General features: G+C 39.7%; 1 protein-coding gene across 1 annotated transcript; it reads left to right on the top strand.

The window, feature by feature from the left end:
• The first annotated feature begins 7,530 nt into the window (after positions 1-7,530).
• valopa (vertebrate ancient long opsin a) lies at positions 7,531-24,514 on the top strand. Its single transcript, XM_005936836.3, has 5 exons — positions 7,531-8,455; positions 10,578-10,788; positions 14,580-14,697; positions 15,331-15,564; positions 21,468-24,514. The coding sequence occupies exons 1-5, from the start codon at positions 8,092-8,094 to the stop codon at positions 21,711-21,713; spliced, it is 1,173 nt and encodes a 390-aa protein (XP_005936898.1). The 5' UTR covers positions 7,531-8,091; the 3' UTR covers positions 21,714-24,514.
• Positions 24,515-24,822: the final 308 nt, after the last annotated feature.

Genomic DNA, 24,822 nt, shown 5'->3' with positions numbered 1-24,822 from the left:
ACTGTGTGCTGCAGCCCATCCACAAAGGTACCAACTTTATCATATTTATTTATATTGATACCAGTGCAGTATAGACTCATACAAAGTGTTTGGAAGGAAAAACATCTGTACTTCTTTAAGTTGCTTGAAGACGTTTCACCTCTCATCCGAAAGGCTTCTGCAGTTGTTGAGCGTGTAATTCCCTGCTTCCTGACATGTATTGTTTTTATATTGGGGTGTTAAATAGTCACTGTGCCCCGTTACCTGCCAGCAGGCGTGACTGCCTAAACATGAGGCCAAGAGCATTTTCCATTTTATGCCCACTTTCTTCTCTTTCATCTTTGCAGACACGATTATTTTTAAACTCAATCACACATCCTACTGGGTCAGATGTTTTGGCTCTATAATTGTTGGTGTCTCTGAAGAGGCGAGTCTTGACTAAACAAAGTAATTTTTCAATTTTTAGTTGAACTTCCGAAGGCTGACTCAAAGGCAAGAACACCAAAATTTATTTATCAGAAAAGTTGTCTACAGCATTGCATTGGACAAAGACTACTCTGTCCAATGCAAAACCTTAACAATTATCTGGTTAAGACTTGTGTCAAAAAATTAGTTTATAGGACTGCATTCTTGGAAAAATGGAGGCATGTCAGGAGTCTTTCAATCACGGCTCCTAAGGATTCATTTGTTTGATAGTGTAGTGTGACTTCTGTTAGAGAGTCATATGTTAAAGCGCTTGACCAACACACTATGTGGCACATGGGAATTAATACGATTCAATAACCTCCTCTTTATCGCCAATAAAACCTGACTATGTGTCAAACATCAAAAGAATCTAATATGTTTACGAGTTATGTAACACCAGTAGTAATAAATCTATGAACAAAAGAGACCAGTGATAAGTTTATTGGTATCCATCTTCTCATTTTGTTCACAGTTACTGGCATCACTTGTTTACCTATAATTTTCATGCGCTATGAAAGCCTTGTTGAAAGAAGTTTTGTTATCACTTTACTATGTCTCTCTCTGTACGACTGCCAGAAACCTCAACAGCACTGAAAGCAAAGCCACATTGTTCTGTGAAGCAATAAATGCAAATCTGATCTGAAGGCTCACTATAAAAACTGCAATTTTCTGCAGCAGTCGCTGTCTTTTATGAATTCTGTAATTCATATCGGATACCATACAGAAAAGGGAAGAGCTGGTATTTTTCATAACAAATTAGGCCAAAATGCATTAGGATGTTGAACAATATATCGAGGTTTCCTGAATCCAAGCTCAAGGTTTCTAATAAAGATGTATTAGGAAACACTAAAGCTAAGACTCAGATGACCACATCTCATGCTTTGAGTCCTGTGATACTCTCATAGCCAGCATGTACTGAGTATTCATTTTGGGTGATATGAAGACCACCGATTTGGTTCAAAGCCAGACTTCAGATACCAGTAACAAACCTTTTCTTTCAGCCTGTGAATGTATGGAACGTGGTCACACTGCTGTTTCGCTGTTCACTAGTCTTCACCTCAAAACAGGTGTCTGTGAAAAGAAAAGGGAATGGTGATTGAGAGAAAATAAGGAATGCTATTAAGGGGAACTAATGCAAATGTGTATGCAAAATCCAGAATTAAGGGGGGCACAAAGAAGTGACTGTATGATGTGATTACTCACCTGTTCTCTCCAAGGTGTTTGGGCAAATGCTTCCCCTGGGGTCCAGACACCATTTAAAGGTTCCGGGAGCGACTGTGGGTTAAGAGAGTGTGGTGAATCTTGTTGTGCTTGGGTTTCTGGGTTTTTATAATATTGGGTTTGGTGTAAAATTAAAGTGTGAAATATTTATTAATATGAAAATGTGAAGTGTATTTATGTATTTTTTTATTCAAATTGATATATTGTATACTGTGTTGGAAGGTTGGGATTTAAGAATTTACCTGAGAGTGGAAGAATGGTTTAGTCTGTGACAGCTGAACATATTCAAGGCTGCCAGTTGTCATTAGAGAGGGTGGATTGTGCTGTGAAGAAGCTCGACGAGTGAATTGTTTGTAAGGAGGGCTGTATGGCAAATAAATACTTTTTGTTCCACTACACTTGCCTTGGTCCATCTCACTGTGTTTCCAGCCGCTAAGGGCCGCCCTGTTACAGGGACTCTCAAGGGAATATCAACGGTACTAAAGGTAGCTGTAGATAATGTTACATCTGTGAGATGATTATGAGTATTTTTTTGTCTAATGGTTAAATTTTTATTTGTGAAGAAGTTCATGAATTCATTACTAGCTAACGTTAAAGGAATGGTCGGCTCAACAGAGCTCTGACTTTTTGTCAGCCTGGCTACAGAGAAACCTGGGGTTGTTCTTGTTTTCTTCAATCAGTGATGAACAGTAAGATGTTCTAGCTTTATGTAGGGCGTTCTTATAAAGCAGCAAACTATTTCTCCAGGCTAAATGATGAAATTCTAAATTTGTGATACGCCATTTCCTCTCCAGTTTCCGAGTTATTAACTTGTAAGCTGGAGATCATTAACAAGATAATCGACCTCTATTTGTGTAGCGTTCAGGTAGCTGCTCTGCTCTGTGTTGGCACAGGCCATTGAAGATGATAACTATGGGTGGATTATATTCTGAAACTTAGTTACAGCACTTTCAGAAAGACATCTACTGTGATGAAATCTGCTTCCCACTGCTCTGCAGTCAACTAAATTTAAATATTATTAGGAAATGATCAGACAGGAGAGGGTTTTCATGAAACACTGTTAAATGTTCAGTTTCTATGCCATATGACAAAATAAGATCTAGAGCATTAATTAATGCCACCACTCTGTGTTAACTAATAAACACAGAGTGGTTTATCACACAAAGAGAGTGGAAAGAGGTGATTGAAGATGAAACATTCACTGCTTCATGAGCAGCCTAGGATTCGGTGTGCAGGCCTAATGATTAGGCTCTATCTAAATGGAAAGATTTAAGCTTACTCTTAAAAATAGAGAGGGTGTTCATCTGCTGAATCCAAACTGGGAGCTTACATGTTCCACAGAGGAGGGGCCTGAAAACTGAAGCGTCTGTGTCCCATTCTAAGTTTAAATATCCTGTGAACCACAAGGAAACCAGCAGTCTGAGAGTGAAGAGCTCTACTGGGGTGATACAGCACTATGAGGGAGAAATATGCTCTCTCTGTCTAGTCCCTGTCAGTACTCTCACCGCAGCATTTTGGATTAACTGAGCTTTTGGAACAAGCTGATAATAATAAACTACAAAGTCCAACCTAAAAGTAATAAATGCATGAACTAGTTTTTCAGCATCAATTTCAGAAAGGATGTTTCTATTTTTAGAGATATTGAACAAGTGCAAGAATGCAGTCCTACATATTTGTTTTATATTGCCATCGAAACAAAAGTGAAAAAGTGTATCAGTCATGAAGTTAAATCCAAAAACAGGTATGTGTCATGACTCTTTATTTATTTAGTTCTTGTTTGGTTGTAAAACTTTTATTACCACCATAGTTATAACTGCTCATAGATGCTTTCGATGTGACAATGCAGTGAAATGAACCTTGACTGTCAGCATCTGCCACCTACACAGATTTTCTAAGTCTGTGTATGATCTCAAATGTTTGACGTGGACGCTCCTGGAACGGAATGAAACTGTTAGTGAAAGATAAAATGTTTTCTTTACACGGCTTTGGTGTTTACTGCATACATCCACATGCTACGAAATCAAAGTACACAAAAATGCCTTTTTATTTTTTTTGGCCCAACTTCTGATAACCAGACAGTTGCGTGAGAGAACTTTAAAATACACCAACTATGCTTGTTGAATACACAATTCTTAAAAGCAGTGCGTGGGTTTTTCATGGATGTGTGTTATATATAGTCTAGTATTCAAATTCAGATCAAACATTTCAGACGAGACTTAAACGTTGAGTCGACTGTAGATTTAAAAAGCTTCAGAGAATTCACTGGTTTTCGAATTGTTTGGTAAATTCTTCTACAATAAGCCTGAATAGTATAAAACGTGTTGTCTGCACACTGCCAAGTGATCTAGAGTACAGGCAGTAGAATAACGTAGGTTATTTTAGGACCATTTTACCTCATGCTCACGAGAAACAGCCGTACATCAAATCCAGTCAATATTTTAAAAATGAATGCTTTTGTGATGCCTTTGAATTTGATGAGATCCTAATAAGGAAAGCCTGTTTTATGTGCTTTTAAGCTGAATACATCCTCCATCTCAACTGTGAGTTGTTCAGATCTGCATGCACTGTTGCATAGTTGGTGTCAGTCATATCAGGCAGAAATGTACAAAAGCACAAACTGCACCATCAAAATAAACAAATATAATACACTCACTCATGATCCAGAAATTTCTTATAAGGGGTTATAGAAATCAACTGCAGCCACCCTACAGCTGCAAAATATTTCAAAAGTTTTTAGAACCTGCAATTATCTCTTTGAACAAACATGTGATTTATACATTTTTTTGAACATTTAAAATATTAAATGACAGTCCCACACTCCTACAAAGTCAGGCATCGTTAAAATTTCCACATTGCAATAGAAAACTAGTTGAATTTCACAGTATTATCAGTAAAAGTATGTAGAAAACTTTTTTAAATGTCTTTTTTTTGTCACAAAAATGAATAAAATTCTATTATCATTCTATTTATGCAACTTTCATGCTGGAGCAAATATGACAAGTTGTACCACAACAAACCCCATCAGGAGACTGTCCTGTCCAAATAGAACAAAATTCTCATGTTTCCAGATGGTACTCTGATTAGAACACAGGAAATCGTTGTGGTGAACGTGTGCAGATATTTTTTTTCATCTCAAGAAAATTATATTTTTGGAATATTTTCTGTTCAGTCGTCTCCATTATTTTTTTAGCACATTGAAATCTGAAGCTCTGTTTGAACATGAATATCTCAAAAACTATTAAAGATAAAACCATGACAATTTCAAATATATATGTTTCACAGTATTATATATGTTCAAACTTTGTAGCATAAAATTTTTATGCAAATCGGATTCAGCCAAGCAGAAGTCCTGTGTTGGTTTGAAATGAAATGACCTATTTATTGGTCCTACCCTTCTCCCTGTCTGTTGCACTGAACATAAAAGAGCACCCTGACCCTCACATGTATCCCTCATCTAAACTTTGCATAATTTTTCTTGTTTACTTAGGTATCTTTCTCTAAATAGGCTGATTGCGTGCCTTGTCCTATTCTGTAAGTTGGGTATTTTTTTTAAAGGAAATAAAGTACAAAAAAACATGTAAATAAAGAAACCTAATTTTCCCAGCTATGTGTTTTCATTTCTCAAAAAACTTAAAACATAAACAGCTTATTGGATCACTAAGCAAGAAAGAAATCTGTGAATGAGCTTCTCCCATTTTCAGCCATTTCCACACCATCATAGAGTGCCATTATGCCATTATAGAGTGACCATCTAACTTTTCCAGTTCTGTCCTGGTGAATCCCCCCACCACCCTTGGGCTTGGACTCCTATCCGGTGCCACAGAAGACTGGTACACATGTAACAGAGCCAAGACATGAATTTGTGCTGTCAGTTGCCTAAAAAGGAGAAACATCAGTGCTGGAAAAAAATAAGCATGAGCCAGAGGAATGTTACATGTCATCCTGCTGTCATACTGATTATATCATTGACATTTACACCACTGAATTACACTGATAGGCTCGTAGGTGTTCATGCAGAAGTATATGTCAGGTGCAATAGAAAATCACTGCTGGAGCTAAATGATGTTGTATTTGAAGAAACTGTGGAAAGCATTTTAGCAAAAGATGAACTAAGTGAATCTGATCTTTTGCCTCTCTTGAGCAAAAGCACAAGGTTGAGCTCGGCAGTAGCGCTTTAAAACACCTGCCAAACAAAAGCAGTCATACAGAGGTCTGGACAGTTAGAGCAGGCAATAAATCCTCATTTACGTGATGGTCACTGAGGTGTGACAAGCTGGCTTCCACAAGAGGGAACTAGATCAAAGACTGGGCTGAGATGGAGACAGCGGGAAGGTGATTCACCTCAGAGGAAAAAGTTCTGTGCAGGCTTGACCTTCAGGTTCTGGCTCTAGGTTAACATGAAAGTGGAACCTGAAATATAGATGACATGTTTGTTTGACTGGGAATGAATTTGGAGCTAATCTTTAACTCCTAATCCTTTTGAAACTCTTGATCCTTTTGAACCTTCATGCCGTGCCTCGGACTGAATTGTATCATCACTGAATTACACAAACTTAAAGTCAGGAGCAGTTTTATTTAGCGCTGCATGCACCTTCCTTGTGGTGTTATTTTCTATAACCTTTGAGCAACTAATAATGTCTCACACTGTGTAGGAATTATATATGAGGCGGTTTCTCTGTATGCACAGCTTTCAATAGTGCTGGATGTTTGACTTTCTTGCTTGAAAGAAAATGTTTTGGATAGCTGCAGTTAAGTTACACAGGCAGTCTTCTCAGTAAGAAATTCTCCTCTTACCCCTAAACAGCCAATATGATGTAAAAATGCTCTTGAAGAGACACTTTCCACTAAGTAACAGTGAAGCTGTTTCTAACTAATCATTTAGAATACACAACCTTCACTAAGCCTCTAATTTTTTAAAAGAGCTTTAAAAATCCTCTGAGACGAGTTTGTACTTTAGCCTCTCGTCTGATGAGAGATTCAAACTGCAAAGCCTGATGTGCAATTTTCATACATTTCATAAATGTATGAAAACAACTTTGACCTGCTGGAGCAGGGACACCGGTTCTCTCCAGTGGCACTAACTGTTGAACGGTCCATCCAATGAATGCTCACTTAGCTTGAGATTTCAAATGTGTATGTCAGTGCTTGTTCCTGTGGCTGGATATATAAAAATATTAAGGTGGTGGCACTTTACATTCAGAGGTAAAGACCTGATCACCTTCACGCAGTGGTCTTAATGTTATTGCTGACTGGCATACAGTCAATCAGCCTTCTGATCTCTTTAAAAATCAGTGGTTTATCAGCATAAGTACAACCTTCCTTGCTTTCAGACTGTTCTCTGCACAAGCAGTTTCCCTCAGATTATAAAGGGTGGTTTGGAGCATAACAGGCTGTCTTGTAAAATGTTCGCCTTTATAAGATTAATGGATGACTGGGTTGGTAATTATCCAGGTGTGTTCCAGTTTGACACCATCATGTTGTGTGACTTGAACTTTTAATTGCATATTTACTTATAACAGAGAGCTTTGTTGTGATCAATGTGCAGCACACACGAATTTTTAAATTTGTGTGCCATAAATGATGGATTCCTGTAGATGTGAGTAAAGACTAATTATCCAGGTTAATTTAACACGTATCGCTCAAGGACTTCAATATGCATGTGAATTTTAGAGAGTTTAAAGGTGAACGTTTATAGTTAATTTAGACGAATACATCAGGTCCATTGCGACCAATCACTCCGCTGCGGTGCCTAATTATGCATCACTAATAAATTGCGCACTGAAAAGGCGAAAATCACCAGATCTCTACGTGTCCTTTCGAAATGCACCTAAAATAGCCACACACTAGATGTAGCCTATTAATCATGCATGGTAGTAATTACTGGCTCGTGTGTAAAAGTGTTGGATGGCAGCTATGCGCTGCCGGGTTCATCCGGAGTACGCGCCAAGCCTGGAGACTGGACAGTGTCCGGAGCTTGAACAGAAGCGCGCACGGAGAGGGCGTCCTGGAGGACAGCAGCGATGCCGGAGCCGCCTATATAAGAGCCGCCGAGATGCCCCCGATCATTCGTCCACTCGCGCTTTTTCAAGACATCTCCCCTGACCGCAGCGCACAGCTCGCGCTCTGCTCCGCTCTCACATGCAGACTGACACTTTCCAGCAGCGGCGCACAATCACGCCCAAGCGCTTTTAGCGGATTTCTCCGTCCTGCGCTTCGCCATGCGCGGCGGCCAGCGCGGATTTCAACATCTGAACTTTTGGAAAGAGGAGTCCCGGAGCGCACAGCGTGCTCAGCTCAAGCGGCGCGTTTCCAAGTGACTGCAGAGCGCGCCTGTCTGGCACAGACTCCACGTTAAGTTGTGAGTATGAGAAGAGGAGACCGAGGTTAGGGTTAGAGAGCAGCCAGCGGACTCTCCGGACACGGACAATGGAAACCTTCAGCGTGTCAGTGAATGGCGTGTCCTACACCGTGGCACCTGAACTCTCCACCCCCGATGATCCCTTTAACGGACCCATCAAGAACATCGCGCCCTGGAACTTCACTATCCTGGCCGTTCTCATGTTTGTGGTCAGCTCGCTGTCTTTAACCGAAAATTTCCTGGTCATGTTTGTCACTTTCAAGTTCAAACAACTGAGGCAGCCCCTGAATTACATTATAGTTAATCTGGCCATCGCCGACTTTCTAGTCTCCCTCACCGGTGGAGTAATAAGTTTCCTGACTAACGCCAGGGGTTATTTCTTCCTCGGGAAGTGGGCTTGCGTCCTGGAGGGCTTTGCAGTTACTTTTTTCGGTAGGTTAACACTTTCCCCCATCCTGTTACTGTAATGGCAGAGATGAATGAAGCTCCAGGTTCCATAGCTGTAGCTGTCAGAGTGGCTCCTTTTACTGCAAAAAAGAGCTGCTGTGCGTGCGAGTAAAACAACTCCACGTGGTGTTATTCGACTTTGTCACTAAACGCTTGTTAATAAATTAGGGCATCTGGGAGCCAGGTCAAATAAAGAATCAATCCCTCTGACTGACAGAACATTCCAGCCTCAGGAATTTTGCTTGCTTTCCTTGGACAAGATTCAAACGATGAAAGCACTACTTTCTTACAGTGACAGGAGAAATGTTGAAATAATAAATGCATTCTGGCATCCATCAATGTGTAGACTGATTTTAAATGTTTATTTATTTAAACAGCTCAAGACTAATATTTAAAAATCCATTCTATCTGACACACACCCTTTAAACAAGGATCGGGATGATAGACATTTCTGGCCAAAGTAAAACTATAACTCCAAAATCAATGTCAGTCTCACTGTTAACTTGAAGTTTGATTCTTTTGAGGGCTGTTTTATAAACTGTGCATTATGTTTAAACTGAACCTGGATAGTATTTGCTTCCTGCTGCTGTGTGAGTCCAGAGTGTAAAGCAGTATTTAAAGCGATCCTGGTACAGAAGCCTTCTCACACACTTTTGTACATGACTTGCTTTAAGTAGGTTACCTGCGCTGTGACCACCAATAACCAAGTAGGTGGGTTGGAATGGGATGCAGAGGTTCCCATGCTGTGTGGGATCATGGGCATCTGGTGAGACACCTGCAGTACATAAAGTCTGAATACTTAATCATTTTATGCAAAGCCTTATTGGATTTGTGACATGGTTTCAGAGAGGAATGGCACATGAAGTAAAAGGATGATTTTGTCTAAGTCTGTAAAACTGACAGATTGTCAACAGAAAATATTAATTTATAATGAATTTATATTTTCATGCAACTTAATGAGAATATTATCAAATTACTGTCACGTGTGGTGCTTTAATGAGCCAGCTTATTGCAGTACTGTATATGCTCTTTACCAGAACTGCATTATGCAGTGCATTAGTTGATGGCATCTGTACCCAGAGCTTACACACAGACAGTGATGTTAAATAACTCCAGAAATCAATGTGTTGATCTCTATTTGCTCCATGATTATAACGAGTTGTGTGGGCTATTTGTGGGGACAAATTGCTGTAATGCGCTGCATTGCAACCCTGTCGCGTACAGTTATTACTGAATAACAAACAAATGACTTGTGTGGCCATGTGCTGGAAGGCTGAACAGATTTTGATCCTAAGCTGCAAAGTCTAGATGATAACTGAAGAAGCTGCGCTGATACATGATCAATAACCCGCTGAAGTGAAGCGCACATCTTCCATAGGCTCATGGTGAAAAGCCACTCGAATGTTTTTGCTTTAACAGCACTTTTAAGTGATTAACTGCAGTGTCATTGCTATTATTCATGTGTGCGTGTAAAAGGGTGTGGGTAAATATGAAAGTCATTACATTAGGTGAGCTTCTCCCCTCGAACAGGGTGGATGCTCCAATTAATATTCTACTCAGGGGGAGAATGTTTTCTGTTTGTGTCTATTTTTAGGTCTTTGTACTGCACCTGTGCTGTACAGATAAATACATTAAATCTTAATGGGTAAAAACTGAATTCTTCTAGAAAAACCCTCCTTTGATGTTCAGTTATCAGAACTTTAAAAGCTATAAAACCACCGTCGGGAGTAATGGTATGAATGTATTTGGGAACCTATATACCAGAGGCTTTTGTTTAAATGTGTGATAATTGAACACCTTCGTTTATGCCCCTGTCTTTAGTTCTCCCCAGTGACACTAGCAGAAATACACATGAAGAATCTCACTGTGGAGAGATAAGCAATTAGCTCTTCTATGAGAGAGACTTATTACCACAATTAAATACTGCCTTTTTAAAACAAAGCTCATTAGGGGATAACCTAATGTACCCATCTCAAATCATTAAACTATTTCAGCACCAGGGCAGCTGCTTTTACCCAGACCTCGTGCAAATCTGGGATGTTGCTGTGTATCACTGGTAAATGTCCCACTTGGCTCAACCACATTGACCTCCTGCTGTTTCCCTAAGGGATCGTGGCCCTCTGGTCCCTGGCTGTCCTGTCCTTTGAAAGGTTCTTTGTGATCTGCCGACCTCTGGGTAACATCCGACTGCAAGCGAAGCACGCGATCCTGGGTCTTGTGTTCGTTTGGTCCTTCTCCTTCATCTGGACCTTCCCTCCAGTGCTGGGATGGAACAGATACACTGTAAGCAAGATTGGGACCACCTGTGAGCCCGACTGGTGAGAAATGAGCACTTCTCACACACAAATCCCATTTAGAAAAAAAGCCAAACTTATTTCCTCAATACCCAAAAAGTATTTCAATGCTAGAGGTTTTTGCTTTGGGGCAAATAACCCTGTTGTATACTTAAGAAAGCAGGGTTTGATTGACCTTAACAGAAAATTATGATTTGAGTTGCACTTTAATTCTTAAGACCGTTTTTCCTTACTCACATCATGCACCGATTCAAAATCAATGGCTGCATTTGGTTAAATATAAACAACTGCTGGTTTGTGAATCATTTTTTTTGACCACTTGGTGGCGTCATAAGAAACTCTCAAACCATAGCATGCAATCCAAAATAGTGATGTCGCTGGTTGGAGCATGAAACCTCCACATTAGTGTTTAGGTTGCTATGATGATATTTGTTTTTCTTTTAATCCAGAATTGACCATTTTTTTAATGAGATGGTAGAGTGCTAAGCTAATTGTTAGTGCTAACAAGTTTACTTGGTTAGCAAGTATTATGCCTTAGCTTTATGAATGCAAAAAAACAAATAAACCAAGAAACAAACAATATAGTTTTTGCTCTGTTTTGGTTCTGAGGGAAATATCTTGAGATGTAAATGAATATGTGACTGTTTGGTGTTGGGCAGATAAGGTGTAGCGTGTTTCTCCAAACTGAATGAAGTTCAGTGTGGTACTGAGGCAGTTGGTCATTTAACCCAAGCAAGTTTACAAGGGCTATAATACTCAAAGACAATGATGAAGGGTCATTGAATGTGAGTATGTCCCTAAGATTGTCTTTACATGTACTTAAGTCACCTGATGAGGTGCAACATGTTGATGGCAGAATTTAAATGAATTAATGTTACTGGATTTTAGGTGTTTATGAACCTCACTGGTTCAACGTTAACCTTAAACAATGTGTTTTACATAGAAACGGAACAGCCATTCTTCCCTCAACCCTGTCACTCAGCTCTATGTCGCTCTTTCAGCCATGTTAGCTTGCTGTGTCCTAATTTTTGTTATAAAAAAAAAGAGGTCTCCTCTAACCTCGGCCCTCAGGGCGTCATCTGGGTAGTGCTATTTAGCTGCTTTGATCAAAGGCGTGCAGATATGGGCTGAGAGTTTGCCCGAAGCCCCGTTGGAGAACCACTGCTTAGAAGAAGCGCCAGGAGAACAAATTGTCCACACAATGCAATTAAGACATCACCTTATGGAGATACCAACCACATATATAATCCCCTACATTTCTGGCTGCACACGGTGTGAGCTGTGTCAGAAAATATTTGGTTAACAGCAGGAGCAGGTGTGTGAGCTTCAGTTGCAACATGCACAGCCTGATAAATTTTAAAAGCCTCATTTATGTGCATCTTTTTATATGCATATATGTATATATGCAAATATTCAGTGCTGGAAGCGTTGGCTTTTGAAGGACTCGCATGTTGCCACAGAACTGTTGGCAGGTAGCTGCACCCTGCACGGAGTCTACTAACTTTATCCTACTGACTTTCTTTGAAATCCCCTCTACTGCTCAGGTGTTCTGTAGGATATTTAGTACAAAGATACATGCAGAGTTAGGAGGTTGTCAGCTCAAATCCCTGGGCTTGATCAGAAGATCTGCATGTATGGCACATATTATTCGCCCTCTACCATACGCTCATTAAACTATCATGTATACTGTTTTGGAGGTTTGCCTATTGCTCTGTTTCCTTGTCAACTAGAGACACTAGCATATTGTAAATATGTGAGTACAGCATTGTGCAATGTCATCTACATGTCAAATCATTGAAAACTCTATCACCTTGCAGTAAAACATAACATTAAGGAGGATACATTTAAGTTTAGGTAGTTTAAGTAGGATGTGGTTGGAGGTTGAATTTTCATGAGCTTGTTTTCCTTGTTTTTACTATATTTATGCACAATATGGCTACAGCAGAAGCCCAAGTCAGCAGATGATAGCTGATGGTTTCCCAGACTGCATCTTTCTTTCACAAATCTAAATTACACAAATCTCATATATTAGTTTCAAATACTCCATATGTTCCCCTTTTATTATCAGCGACTCAGTCTTCAGCATGGACGATACCAGTGTTGGCTAAATTTATGGAAAGATGATTTTTTTTTAGAGAATGCTGAAGTTCTTCTTCCAGGATTCTGGAGCTGTCGCTAACTCACAAGCATTTTTGGTTTCCCACTGCTGCAACTTAAGTTTGTGAATGTGAGAACTCAAGAACGAAGCAGTGTAGGAGTTTCAAATTGATTGAATGAGAATAACTTGAGAATAAGGTGATGTAAGATGTTGAATTTCATACCATAGGTGCACGAACTATAGGCTGAAGAGTATTTTTTGCATCTGCAGCCGTTATCCAGACAGAGTGGGACACAAGCGGGTCCAAAACTAAGAAAGTTCTGATGGTCACAGGTCAACCTTTTAATTATGTTCATGCTCTCAGCCACATATATTCTCAGTTTAATTTGAATAATCAGAGGTTTGTGTGTCAGTGATCACAGTGTATTTTATAGGAATTAGGGCTTCTTTCGAATAAAATATTTGTTATTTTATTGTTTTTTAAAAACCTGTCACACAAAACGTGAAACATGAAAAGTTTATTTTTCTTCTTCCATTTTCATAGTACACATTTTTTAACAAAAAACCCCAAAACGAGAATATTTCATTATAGTATATAGTCCAGTTACTTCTGTCTAGCTTCATGCAAAAACTTGGGTGTTTTAAACTTATATTTTATGGTCTGAGCAATAATGTAATGTTTCTGTAACAGATTGGATTGAAATATCATTCTTTCCCAGTGTGAAGCAGCACTACTGTTTCCGACAATGTGAATGAAGAGATTTTCTCTGGCAGGCATGTTGTTGGAGAAAAAGCACACCAGCTGGTGGTGGAAAGCAAGATCCTGATAGCTGATTTCATTTTTGAGTTGTCAGCAACAGTGCAGGAATTCACCTGATTAAAAATGACTCTTGGAGGTGATTTCAATGCTGTCTGTTTATATGCAGAAGTGACTAGGTAATTGAATTGTAAGCTAATTTGGCCCACTGAACAGTAGATGGCACTAATGAGGAAAATGTCCTGCCCCTCAGAGGGTTGAATACATGCATATTGCTACAGTTTCAGGATTCCAGTGAGTTGCTGTCACAGGTCCGAGGATTTCTGTACAAATCTACCAATTTCCTACAACTCTACTGTCCTCTAAACACAACTTCAGTGTTTGATATTTAGCACCATGGATTCCATAAATGAATGAGGTGTGAGGTTGCATTGCAAATCTCCAACTGAACCACACTTCAAACCCCACCCTCTGGTGTTTTGAGCCACAGAAATTTGTGTCAGCTGTGAAATTACCCTTTTGAACTGAAGCTCAAATGAGGTGCAGAAGTATTTTTTTTTTATTTTGTTTTCTTTGAAAAACCTTAAAATGACATTTTGTTCTGAATTTAGATCGTAATTCAACTCAATTTTATTTATACAGCACCAAATCCCAACAAACAGTCATCTCAAGGTCCTTTATATCGTAAGGTAGACCCTACAATAATACATATATAGAGAAACCCAACAATCATATGACCCTCTATGAGCAAGCACTTTGGCAACAGTGGGAAGGAAAAACGCCCTTTTAACAGGAAGAAACCTCCAGCAGAACCAGGGAAGGGCGGCCATCTGCTGCGACCAGTTGGGGTTGCTGCAGATGGCCTTATTTAGATTTAATTCTCGCAGGGAGTCACAGGTAGACACAGTGACATTAATTTAAAATGGAGTCAAACTTTTTTTTCTGTTCATCTTTGAACAGGTATTCAACCAACATCACAGATCACAGCTACATCCTTACTTTCTTCGTCACCTGTTTCATTTTGCCTCTCGGGGTGATTTTCTTCTGCTATGGGAAGCTCCTACGGAAGCTCAGGAAGGTCAGTTCTTACACAACACACACACACACACACACACACACACACACACACACACACACACACACACACACACACACTATCATTTTTACAGTTTTACAAAATGACAGAAAAGTTAAGAAGGAGAGCTCAGAAGGAAGGATGACAGAAACCAGACTTCAGCGCTGTACTGATGTCATCATTGTGACTCAGTAAATTACTAGTTAAGATGTTTCTCAATTTGGAGCTTTTATTACAGGGAATATCAGGTACTGGATGACTGCTCATTGCAGCTGACAGTACTATTACTCATCTCTCAAATAAGCGTCAGGTTATAATGGCTGTTGTCCACCTACACGGAAATGACTGGATATTACTGATCAGCTGATGGACATGTACAGTTATGTAAAAAAGAAAGTTTTCACACAACTCTGAGAAACTAAGCACAATCTTACGGCTTCTGTAGGAATTCAGAGGGGAAGTAGCAGTCAGATGCCTGTGGTCAATTATTAATTTGATTAGCAGTTATTGTGTGACTGCCTCTATAAAAGTTAAAGTTCTGGCAGTTTGCTGGTCTGGAGCACCAGTGCTGCAATCTTTCCAGGAGCGGACGTCCCAGCAAATGCATGACTGCATACATTTTTATGTTGCTGTCAGGTATCACACGGTCGTCTGGCCACTGCCAGGAAACCAGAGCGCCAAGTGACCCGCATGGTGGTGGTGATGATCGTGGCATTCATGGTGGGTTGGACACCATACGCAGTCTTCTCCATATTGGTCACAGCACATCCAACTATTGAACTGGATCCAAGACTGGCTTCTATCCCAGCCTTCTTCTCCAAGACAGCTGCCGTCTACAATCCAATCATCTATGTTTTCATGAACAAACAGGTAAGTAGACATTTTTAGAGCCACTGCATCATAGTTTCACTTTAGTCACACTAGTAAGTGTTGCTTTACTTTAGTCTGGCCATTCCTTCCTGGAGACACATTACTGCTTGTGTCACATGAAAGCTGTTGAACTATAGAGGTGGGTTTATTCTGTTGTTTTGTAGTGTCGGCCTGTTTCTCAGTGCACGGTGAATGACTGAAGTATAAAATCCACAGTGCACAACTGTAAAAACTGTAAAAGGGCTGCTGCTGACATGTCTTCATGTCATTTACTTAATTTTTTATTTTACTCTGTGCTCTCTTGCTCTGTTCTCAGTGTAAGGGACTAATACCTGGATTTTCACTGCAGCTTTTGAAAGAACTAATAAAGGGAGATTTTTTTGACACATAATGTATAGACTTTGAACACCCATCACCTTGGATGTGTTTTATTCCCTTGATGGCATAAACCATTTTCTATATAAGACACTCGTTCTTTATGCAAAGCATTTCCAAATACCACCATATTTAAAGCACTATTTAAATGTCTTAATTAGTGCTTTATTTAAGCATCGTCGTTTATCAAGTCACAACTTTTCTTTTACTTTAACAAATGCTGTAAAACAGTTGATGTGGAAGTGAAACGTAGCCACAGCTCAGTTACTGTATAAGAAGGTTTTGTCTGATTTTAGTTTTATCTGACCACAGAAATTTCTCCAGTCTTTTCTGAGTCATTTAGATGTTGGCAAAGTTAAGACAGGCCTGTACGTGTGCTTTTTAGGGATGATCCACCACCTTTCTCATTGTCCATGGAACTACAGGGCATTTTATATTTCTTTCATTTCTGAATAGAAAGAAGGGAAGAAGAGATTTAAATAATTATTTATAATAATTAACAGAATGTATATCACTTTCCTGTAACTTTCCCAGTGTACAAAGTGCAATGCAGTGTCATGTCTCCTTTCACGGGTCCCTCATTTGCATATTGTGTAATTGACCGTTTTTATTATTTTCTGTTAGGATTATTTACATTACTGCAGTGAAATATGACCATTAGAATTGACTACATAACATTTTTCATACATGTGCTTGTCAAAGGGCCTAGATCAGACTATTGCCTGTAGTCTGTTGCATGTCGTCCATCTCCATCAGATTGCCCCACTTTGCCGTTTAAGTAGGTCAGCCAGACCCACTGAATGTAAATAACACCTAGCCGGCAGGTCTAAACAGCCCAACTGCTAATGCTCATAACAATCAAGTGACCTCTACTGCTTGATATTTTTCCCTCTCTGTGTCTCTGTTGGTTACATAACAAGGTGAGGTAAAGTAGAGGCTGGAGGTGACTTGATGCATGACTACTGTAATATATCCCTGTAGTTCTAGAGGAAGACCACCTCCAGTTACATTAAACCTCAAAAAGCTAAAAGGTGAAAAAAAACTTTCTACATTCATAGAGCACCATAGCTGTCATGACTATGTTGTGTGGCAGGCAGGAGGAGGACTCTCAAACGGAAAGGTAAACTCAAAGCCGAAGCTTTACTTGCTGAGAAAACAACAAATACAACAAACTAAACTGGAAACTAGAAACTCAGACTAGAAAACAAGAAAACAAACCAGGAACAGGACCCAACAACAGACAGAGACAAACACAAGGCTTAAATATACAAGCAGGACAACACGAGGATGGGGGACATCCAGCTGGGACAAATGAGGCCTAACAAGAGAAGGGGAAGCAAAACTAGATACACTGCACGCAGGACATGGACTATCAAAATAAAACAGGAAGCATGACGTTCATAAAGACGCAGACTAGACACTGAGATGTGGAAATGGACTCGGGAACAGAGGAAACATGAAGCACAGAGACAAGGGAGGCACAGAAATAGAACAGAAAAAACAGAAACCAGGAACTATAAGTGCAATACAAACAGAAAACAGTAATTCAAAGAGTACAAGTTAAACAAAAAACACTGGGGCACTAGACCCAGTGCCATGACAATGGTATAATTGGAATTTATTTCAATTCATGCTTTAAACAGGCTTTACTCTCTCAATGTTAGTTTAATTATTGAGGATCTAAAAAAGCAAAATAACCCCCCCAAAAAACCCCGTCCTAATCTTGACGGTTCTGGAGAGTACTACAATGTACATTTTGTCCACAGGATCTTGATCTCTATTCAGGAAATCAAATTCTTTCATCCAACTCCCTCTGCCATTGACTCAGTTTAGTAAAAAATTAAATCAAGAAAGCACAAGTACCAGCTAAAGTACAAGGGAGTACCTTAGCCAGGCATACCGGAGAACTGATAGCTTGCATTTTGAAAGATAAAGTGCATAATTGGAAAGGTGGTCTCTAAGGTAACAGATGACCAGAAGCATGTGATACAGCATATTTACTTTTCTTGTGTAATAATAAGTTCACAGGTACAACTTGGCGAACCAGAAGAGCTGCAAGACCAGAAAGGATTCTTAGACCATAAAAATATAAGAAAACAGAAATGAGTCCAACAGCCAGCAATAAGAAAAAAGAAGGTTTTGTTGAAGTTGCACAGCTCAGTTTAGTTAAAGATTGAATTAATTCACAGTATTTTCAGTTAAAAAGTTCTTATAAATATAAATATGTCCTGCCTGCCCATGACCTCAGTTTGTCACCAGAACAAATTGGTGTAGTCAGAGTTTCAGCTTTCCAAACCTTAGGGTGTTCTTAAACTTTAAAGAAGGTGGAAGTATCTGCTATAAAGAACTAATGTGTTTCAGGCCAATCGTTTTGCCATTAAAGAGATCTTTTATGACCTGTTTCTCTATGTGGGAGTGCTTTAAAGTTACTGTTTTATTGGAGGAAAGCTTTATACAACCATTATATATATAAAAAGCTACAACATATTTTAGGTCACAGGAGGAATCGCTATTGAATGCAGCACTGCCATAACGGCAGCCTTGTGCTTTTTCATGACATCGGAGGATAGCAGAGGTGTTGCTCTCACACTCTGAACAGCACTGCTGCTTTGAGGGGGGCAGTTAGGAGGCTTGCACCATTAAATTAGATAGGTCACCGAGGGTTGGGAATGATTTTTTCTCCTCAAGACTACACAGAGTGGGAAGCGGAAAAAGGGATTAGGGATTTTTAGTGTTGATGGAATGTGAAATCAATGATTGAAATCAATGACTGCTAAAAAATGGCTGTATCCTTAAAGATAACACTGGTGTCAGTTCCACTGCTGTTGTGTCTTTCTGAGCAGGTGCACGCCTCCCAGCCACCGTCAGAATCAGCTGAATCAGCGTAACAGAACAAGCAGTAGTAACCTAGCTGTAAATGGGTTTTTAATACAGTGAAGCAACATGAAACTTCTGAATTTAAACCTAAACTGCTGTCAAGCTTTTAAATGCCACTGGAGCACATTTGATTCTTGGGTGGATGAGAGGCAGAAGAAGAACCCCAAATTACTGTCATGATTTGCACAAGGCTATTTTTTTTTTTTTACCACAGGATCCCCATGTTCTGTGAGACATCTCCCACATTATAAGAAGTCCAGAGGATACTTGTCCTGCACCTTATGGGCATAAGGTGCAAAAACCTTACATTTTTCAATTCATATCTAGTTGACCGTGCATACAGCTACAGTTTCCCCTTTTTTCTCTGTTACATAACTGTACACATCATGACTGGTTAAATGTCTCCAGGTGAGACAGGAAGAACTCCATCTCTTCTCTCTTCATGGATTTTCCATCTGGCATTTCTTTCTGCAGAACTGCATCTGAGTAATGGTGGCACATTGACAGCTGTCAGCACATCACTAATGAGGAAACTTTACCTCACCTGCCTCGTCGAGCGCTGACAAGATACCAGCCTGTGTTTATGTTCGTGAGAAATGGAGCCCTCAGACACAAATGCAATCTCTTTAGAGGGGTTCACATAAGTAAACCACGTTAATATTGTGGACACCTTGTAGAGCTGATCTTCTTCATGGTCACCTCTGTACAGTCAAACTTCATGATATACAGTTATAGTCACTCTGGTTCCCTGCTTTGGTCATAGGAACAAGCAGTTTGCTCTTAGCATCAGAATCAGATACTTTTCAGCTCTGTTTTTCTTTGCTTGTTTTCTCTTTTTTCTTTCTCAACAGGTGATCCAGGTGATTGACATATGTATTTTTTGTCTGTTTGTTTTGTTTGTTTTTGGTTTTTGCCCTTTATCACCGTCCCTCTTCCCCGCTCTTTTTCTTTCCCTCTTTCTTTCTCCCTTTTCTTTTCCCCAGTCAAGTCTGTCCCGTGTTCAGCAAATGAAAATAAAATAAACAATTAAAGCAAAGGTGAATCAAATAGACCAATACGGCAAGGCTGGGACGGTCCATTTGGTAAAGTAAATCCGTTGGGCATCTTTCTTTGCCTTTAGACAATAATTTTGATGGCAAAAGAACCAAACGGGACAGGCAAAGAAAAAAAAGATCAGATACTTTTTTAATACCTAAGAAAATTATGGTAAATGGACTGATTCTTAAATAGCGCTTTTCTACTCTCCCGGAGTACTCAAAGCGCTCTATACAACATGCCTCATTCACCCATTCACACCCACTCATACAAGCACTTCTAAACTCAAGTGCAAACTAAACTACATTCACACACATTCATACTCCGATGAATGCATCGGAGGGCAACTTGGGGTTAGTATCTTGCCCAAGGATATTTGGCATGCAGACTGGGGAAGCCAAGGATCGAACCACCAACCTTCCGATTAGTAGCCACAGGTGGTAGAGCAGATCTCTTTAGACCAACTGTCAATAAGAATAGTAACAGACTGAACTAAATTAAACAATTTATTACAAAGTTTACAAATGATAAGAAATACCTTCAATACATATAATTACCTTAATTATAAATATCCAGAATTTAACAGAGATGAAATATATATGATTGACATTTTACTCTAACCTGTAAATATTTGTTATTTCTTATTTTCAGTGTAGCGCATGTGCAAAAAGGTGTAACTATTGCACAGTGTGCATTAGATGGATGAGTTGTACAGGCAGAAATGACTTCCTGTGTCATTCAGTGGTGCATTTGAGTAATCTCACTGAGCGTGCTCCTGTGATTGGCCAGCACGTCATGGAGTGAGTGGGAGGTATTGTCCAGCATTGTCCGTATGTTGGACAACATCCGCCTCTCCGACATCACCTTAGGGGAGTCCAGCTCCGTCCCTACAACATTACTGGCTTCGCAGATCAGTTTATTGAGTGCTTTAGTCCTACCAAAGGAAATAAGTATAAGTGATCTTAGTTGCAGAGATGCATTGACTTGTGATTTTGATTACTGTTTAGATCGTTTGTAAGGAACAGGAGAAAAAAAAGAGTCTGCAAAGGCAGTGTGCAATATTGTATGTGTGTGCATATAGCCTCAACTAATTTCCATCACCAGTCTAGTTGGTCATAAACATGTATAGCTGATAAAGGAATGTTAAAAAAACAACTCTCCCCAGCAAGTTGAGTAATCTGCATTTTGCTCTGGACTATTGCCCTGGATCTGTATATGTAAATACTGCATTAGTTACTGCTGTTCATTGTGTCTGTCAGTGTGGTCCTGTTATTGCTCGTGGGTAGCATTACTTCCAAATGCATGTCTGTCTTGTACCAGATCCAGTCGTGTGAGAGATACTCTGAACACACTGTGTAACAAACAACTTTAGTAAAATGTTATTTGTATCAAACACACCAGCAATTAACCGTGACATTTGTTCGTTCAGCAGCAAATTCAGAATCAGATAAGTCAAATAACAGAGGTGGTTACAGTAAGTGTGGCTGAAAGTAAACATTAGCGTTTGGCTAACAGTAGCTAATAAGTTATTTAAACAGGGCATTTCATCATTACATGATATTTCAATGTGAACATGGCATAAGAGGTTCTAATCTGTTATCTTGCTCTGTGTTCAGTTCAGGAAGTGTCTTATCCAGCACTTCACCGGCGTGGGGACGATCCCTGATAGCAACCTGAATCAGACCTCTGATCGACCTGGAATCACTGCCGAGAGTCACACGGGAGAGATGTCAGCCATTGCTGCCCACATCCCCGTGGGCAGCACCACGTCACCCAGATCGGACTTCAGATCTGATTCTCCAACCGACTGCGGTTCATTTGCTCAGCTTCCCATTCCAGAGAACAAAGTCTGCCCAATGTAACACTAGGCTTTACCCCGATAGGTGTTCTCTTTCCCTGAGCGTGAATAGACACCCTTCTGTAGACGCCCCACCCTCACCCTGTGTTTCAAGGACAATTAAGGGTTAGCAAAAAGTAAGAAACTTTATGGTCCAGAGTATTCTGGTAGATGTTCAGTTTATTATTGGAAAAAAAAGACTTGGGGGAAAGAACTGTAGAGACTGAACTGCTCAGAGCTTTACCCTGTAGATATCCTATAAATATTTGCTCACCAGTGCTCCTCTGTCCCGTTATTCAAGAATATCTTGGATGTTCTCTTGACCATCATGGCACAATGGAGGGCACTTGATTCAACGCGATTCATTCATATCCCAATGAAAAAAAAGGGACTGCAAAACCCACAGACCTTGACATCCGTTAGTTGAGGGCTAGCCAGTGTGTTTCAAATATCACAATGCACCCAGCCTTTCATCTTGTCCTCGCCTTCTCCTTTGAAGCCCCATGATGGTGCCTGCAGAGAAAGCGTGTTTTTCTATGCTGTTTCAGTATTTGCTTTGGCAGCAATTTTCATTCATCTCTGTCCGTCAAAAGGACGGAGCAGTCTGCTGAATTTGAATATATATATTTTTTTTGTGTCCCGCGTAAACTAGTTTGGGTCAAAGCTTTTATCTTTTTTGAAGATGGTCAAGAGGGCTTAGAGATGCCAGTCTCCCGTTCCCTCTGTTGCAGATATAGGAGGACAGCATATTAATGAGGTGCCAGCAGTGGATCACCACATACATGCACACACTACAGTCCAATGCTTTGATGTAAGCTCTCTATAGGAACTGTGAAGAAATGCATCAATAATTATCACTAGCAAACAAGTGGGTTTGCTAGTTAGCCATGTATAAAAGCAATGAGTATTCCATCACAAGCACAGTTCAGCAGCAATATTGAAGCTAAATACCATCACTTCAGCACTTCAGCAGTAGCTACAAGTAGATGTAGCAATCAGTGTTACAATATGTCTTCTACTTTGTGGTGCATGTTCATTCATTATTACTGGGTATCTGTCAAAAACACCGTCGTATGCTAAGCAGTGATTCACCAGGTATGGTGTTTGTTTACAATGTGTGTTTCAGTCATGTCTGGCCGGGAGTAAAATCCAGCATTTTTAAGCACCAGTGCATCTGTGTCAAGTTAACTGTGACACCAACAACAGACTATTTTAAAGAGAACTGTCAAATTAGCTTCTGTCCTGTCCTGGAGAAGTTTGTCACAGATTTAATCGCTTCAATGACTGTTACTGCTTTGCTGTCAGGTCCAGAAACTTTAGATACGTGTCTTTGGAACCTAAACCTGCATTAATCAATATGTTTTGTGTCAACAGTGAATAAACTATGTGTGTTGTGAAAGGGTTACTGTTCGAAAAAACACTGAAGACCTGTGTTCTTTTTAGCTCGTTTAGCTTGTAGGTTCATTTTGAAAGCAGCAAACTCTCACTGTGGTTCAATATTAGAAACGGGTTGCAAATTTCAGAAAAGGTCATTTAACCACCTCTATGCTACCTGGGCAGGAATGTGCAAGACTTCTTTATGAAAATTAATAAAGGAGTCTTATACTTCTGCACCTGTGGCATTTTTTATTCATTCCATATTTAGTGATGAGTCGAAAAAATCCTGTAATGGATACAAATTACAGACAATGTGCGTTAAACATGACGTGAAAGAAAAGCAAACAGAACATAACACAGGGGGAAGTTTTGTTCAGATTAGTCCACCCATTAAGAAGAAGACGGGGTACATTCATGCATGCACTACGATCATTATAGCAAAGATTATCTCAGAGAACTTTTCACTAACATCACGCTCATGGATCAGGAATTTTCACGCAAATTTCCCTTACCTTACATTTCTAATGCTTTAGCTAGTTTAGACCATTTGAGTCAAGTGGAGATGTACACGTGTGTATTTAAAAGCCTACTTTTAAACTTGTAATCTGACAAAAAGGAATCTACCAAATACCTCCACAAGTCATCGCTAAGTCACAAGTACTGTCACCAATTTTGGGGCAAGTCAAATATTAAACAGCAATAAGGACCTCATCAAGAAACCTACAGAAGTGTAGTTACAGTAAAAACTAGTTCTGTATCAGCACAAAGGGAAAGCCCACTAAAGAAGCAATGACCTCTTCTCTAAAACTTGAAAGCCTTAAAGCAGTTTACAACAGCACGTGGGGCTAAAAGAATATTATTCTTTGGAGGTAATTGGAGCTGAGCCCCCCTGAAAATTTGAATCTAGAATCGCCCCTGGATCGTCCGTTAATGACAATGCAGCATCAACCGCTCAGCAGCTCCGCTACCATCGATGGTAGTCAAAAATCCCAACTTTGTGTTTAAGTGTCAACACTCACTGTTACCAGTCAGCACCCTTAAGCATTCTTTAAACGTTTCTCTAAGTCGTGCCACTACTGACACACATACACAAGCTTCAGCAGCAGTGGATACAGCAGATGTATATCGTGGCTTCACCTTGAAGATCCGACAGGATATAAATCAAACAAACCTGCCAGTGTTACATTTTGGTGAAAAGGATTACAGACTGCACTGAATGCTGATGAAGGGAAGGGATACTTCCAACGTTGTAGATGGGTTAAAGCACCTGTTTCTCACCTCTTTACAGTGAGTTGTGTAATACTTATCAGGCATGGCAAGACTTGTTCAGCTGTTTGTTTTTTGTCTCATGAGTACTATTGTATATGTCATTAGATGCACTGTGGTTGTAAAAATGTGTGTATTAAAGTATATATCTATTTTTAAAAAAGCCATAATCTAGTGTTGATTATTTTTTGCCCTGATAAAAATAATCCTAAAAATGTGAACTACTCTGAGGGTGTGATTAACAGCTTTGGATAAGATGCATTTCCTGTTTTTTAATTAACACCACAGACTTAGAGCACAGAGATCCTTCCCCACATGTGATGCATCCCCCAAAAATGCAGTTGAGAACCATCAGCTACAAAGAAAAAGTACAACATGAATTAAGCATCATATCAGGAAATATAAACAGACAAGAGGTCTTTAATACTTTCAGAATACTTTGTTTGGTTTTTGTTTTAAGGCTCTAAAAAAGATAATTATCACAGATGATG

Source organism: Haplochromis burtoni, unplaced genomic scaffold, assembly GCF_018398535.1.
Source record: "Haplochromis burtoni strain Fernald_Lab_line unplaced genomic scaffold, NCSU_Asbu1 Contig_215, whole genome shotgun sequence".
NCBI lineage: Eukaryota > Metazoa > Chordata > Actinopteri > Cichliformes > Cichlidae > Haplochromis > Haplochromis burtoni.
Note: the sequence above shows the minus strand (reverse complement) of the source record. Positions and strands in the feature narration are given on the sequence as shown.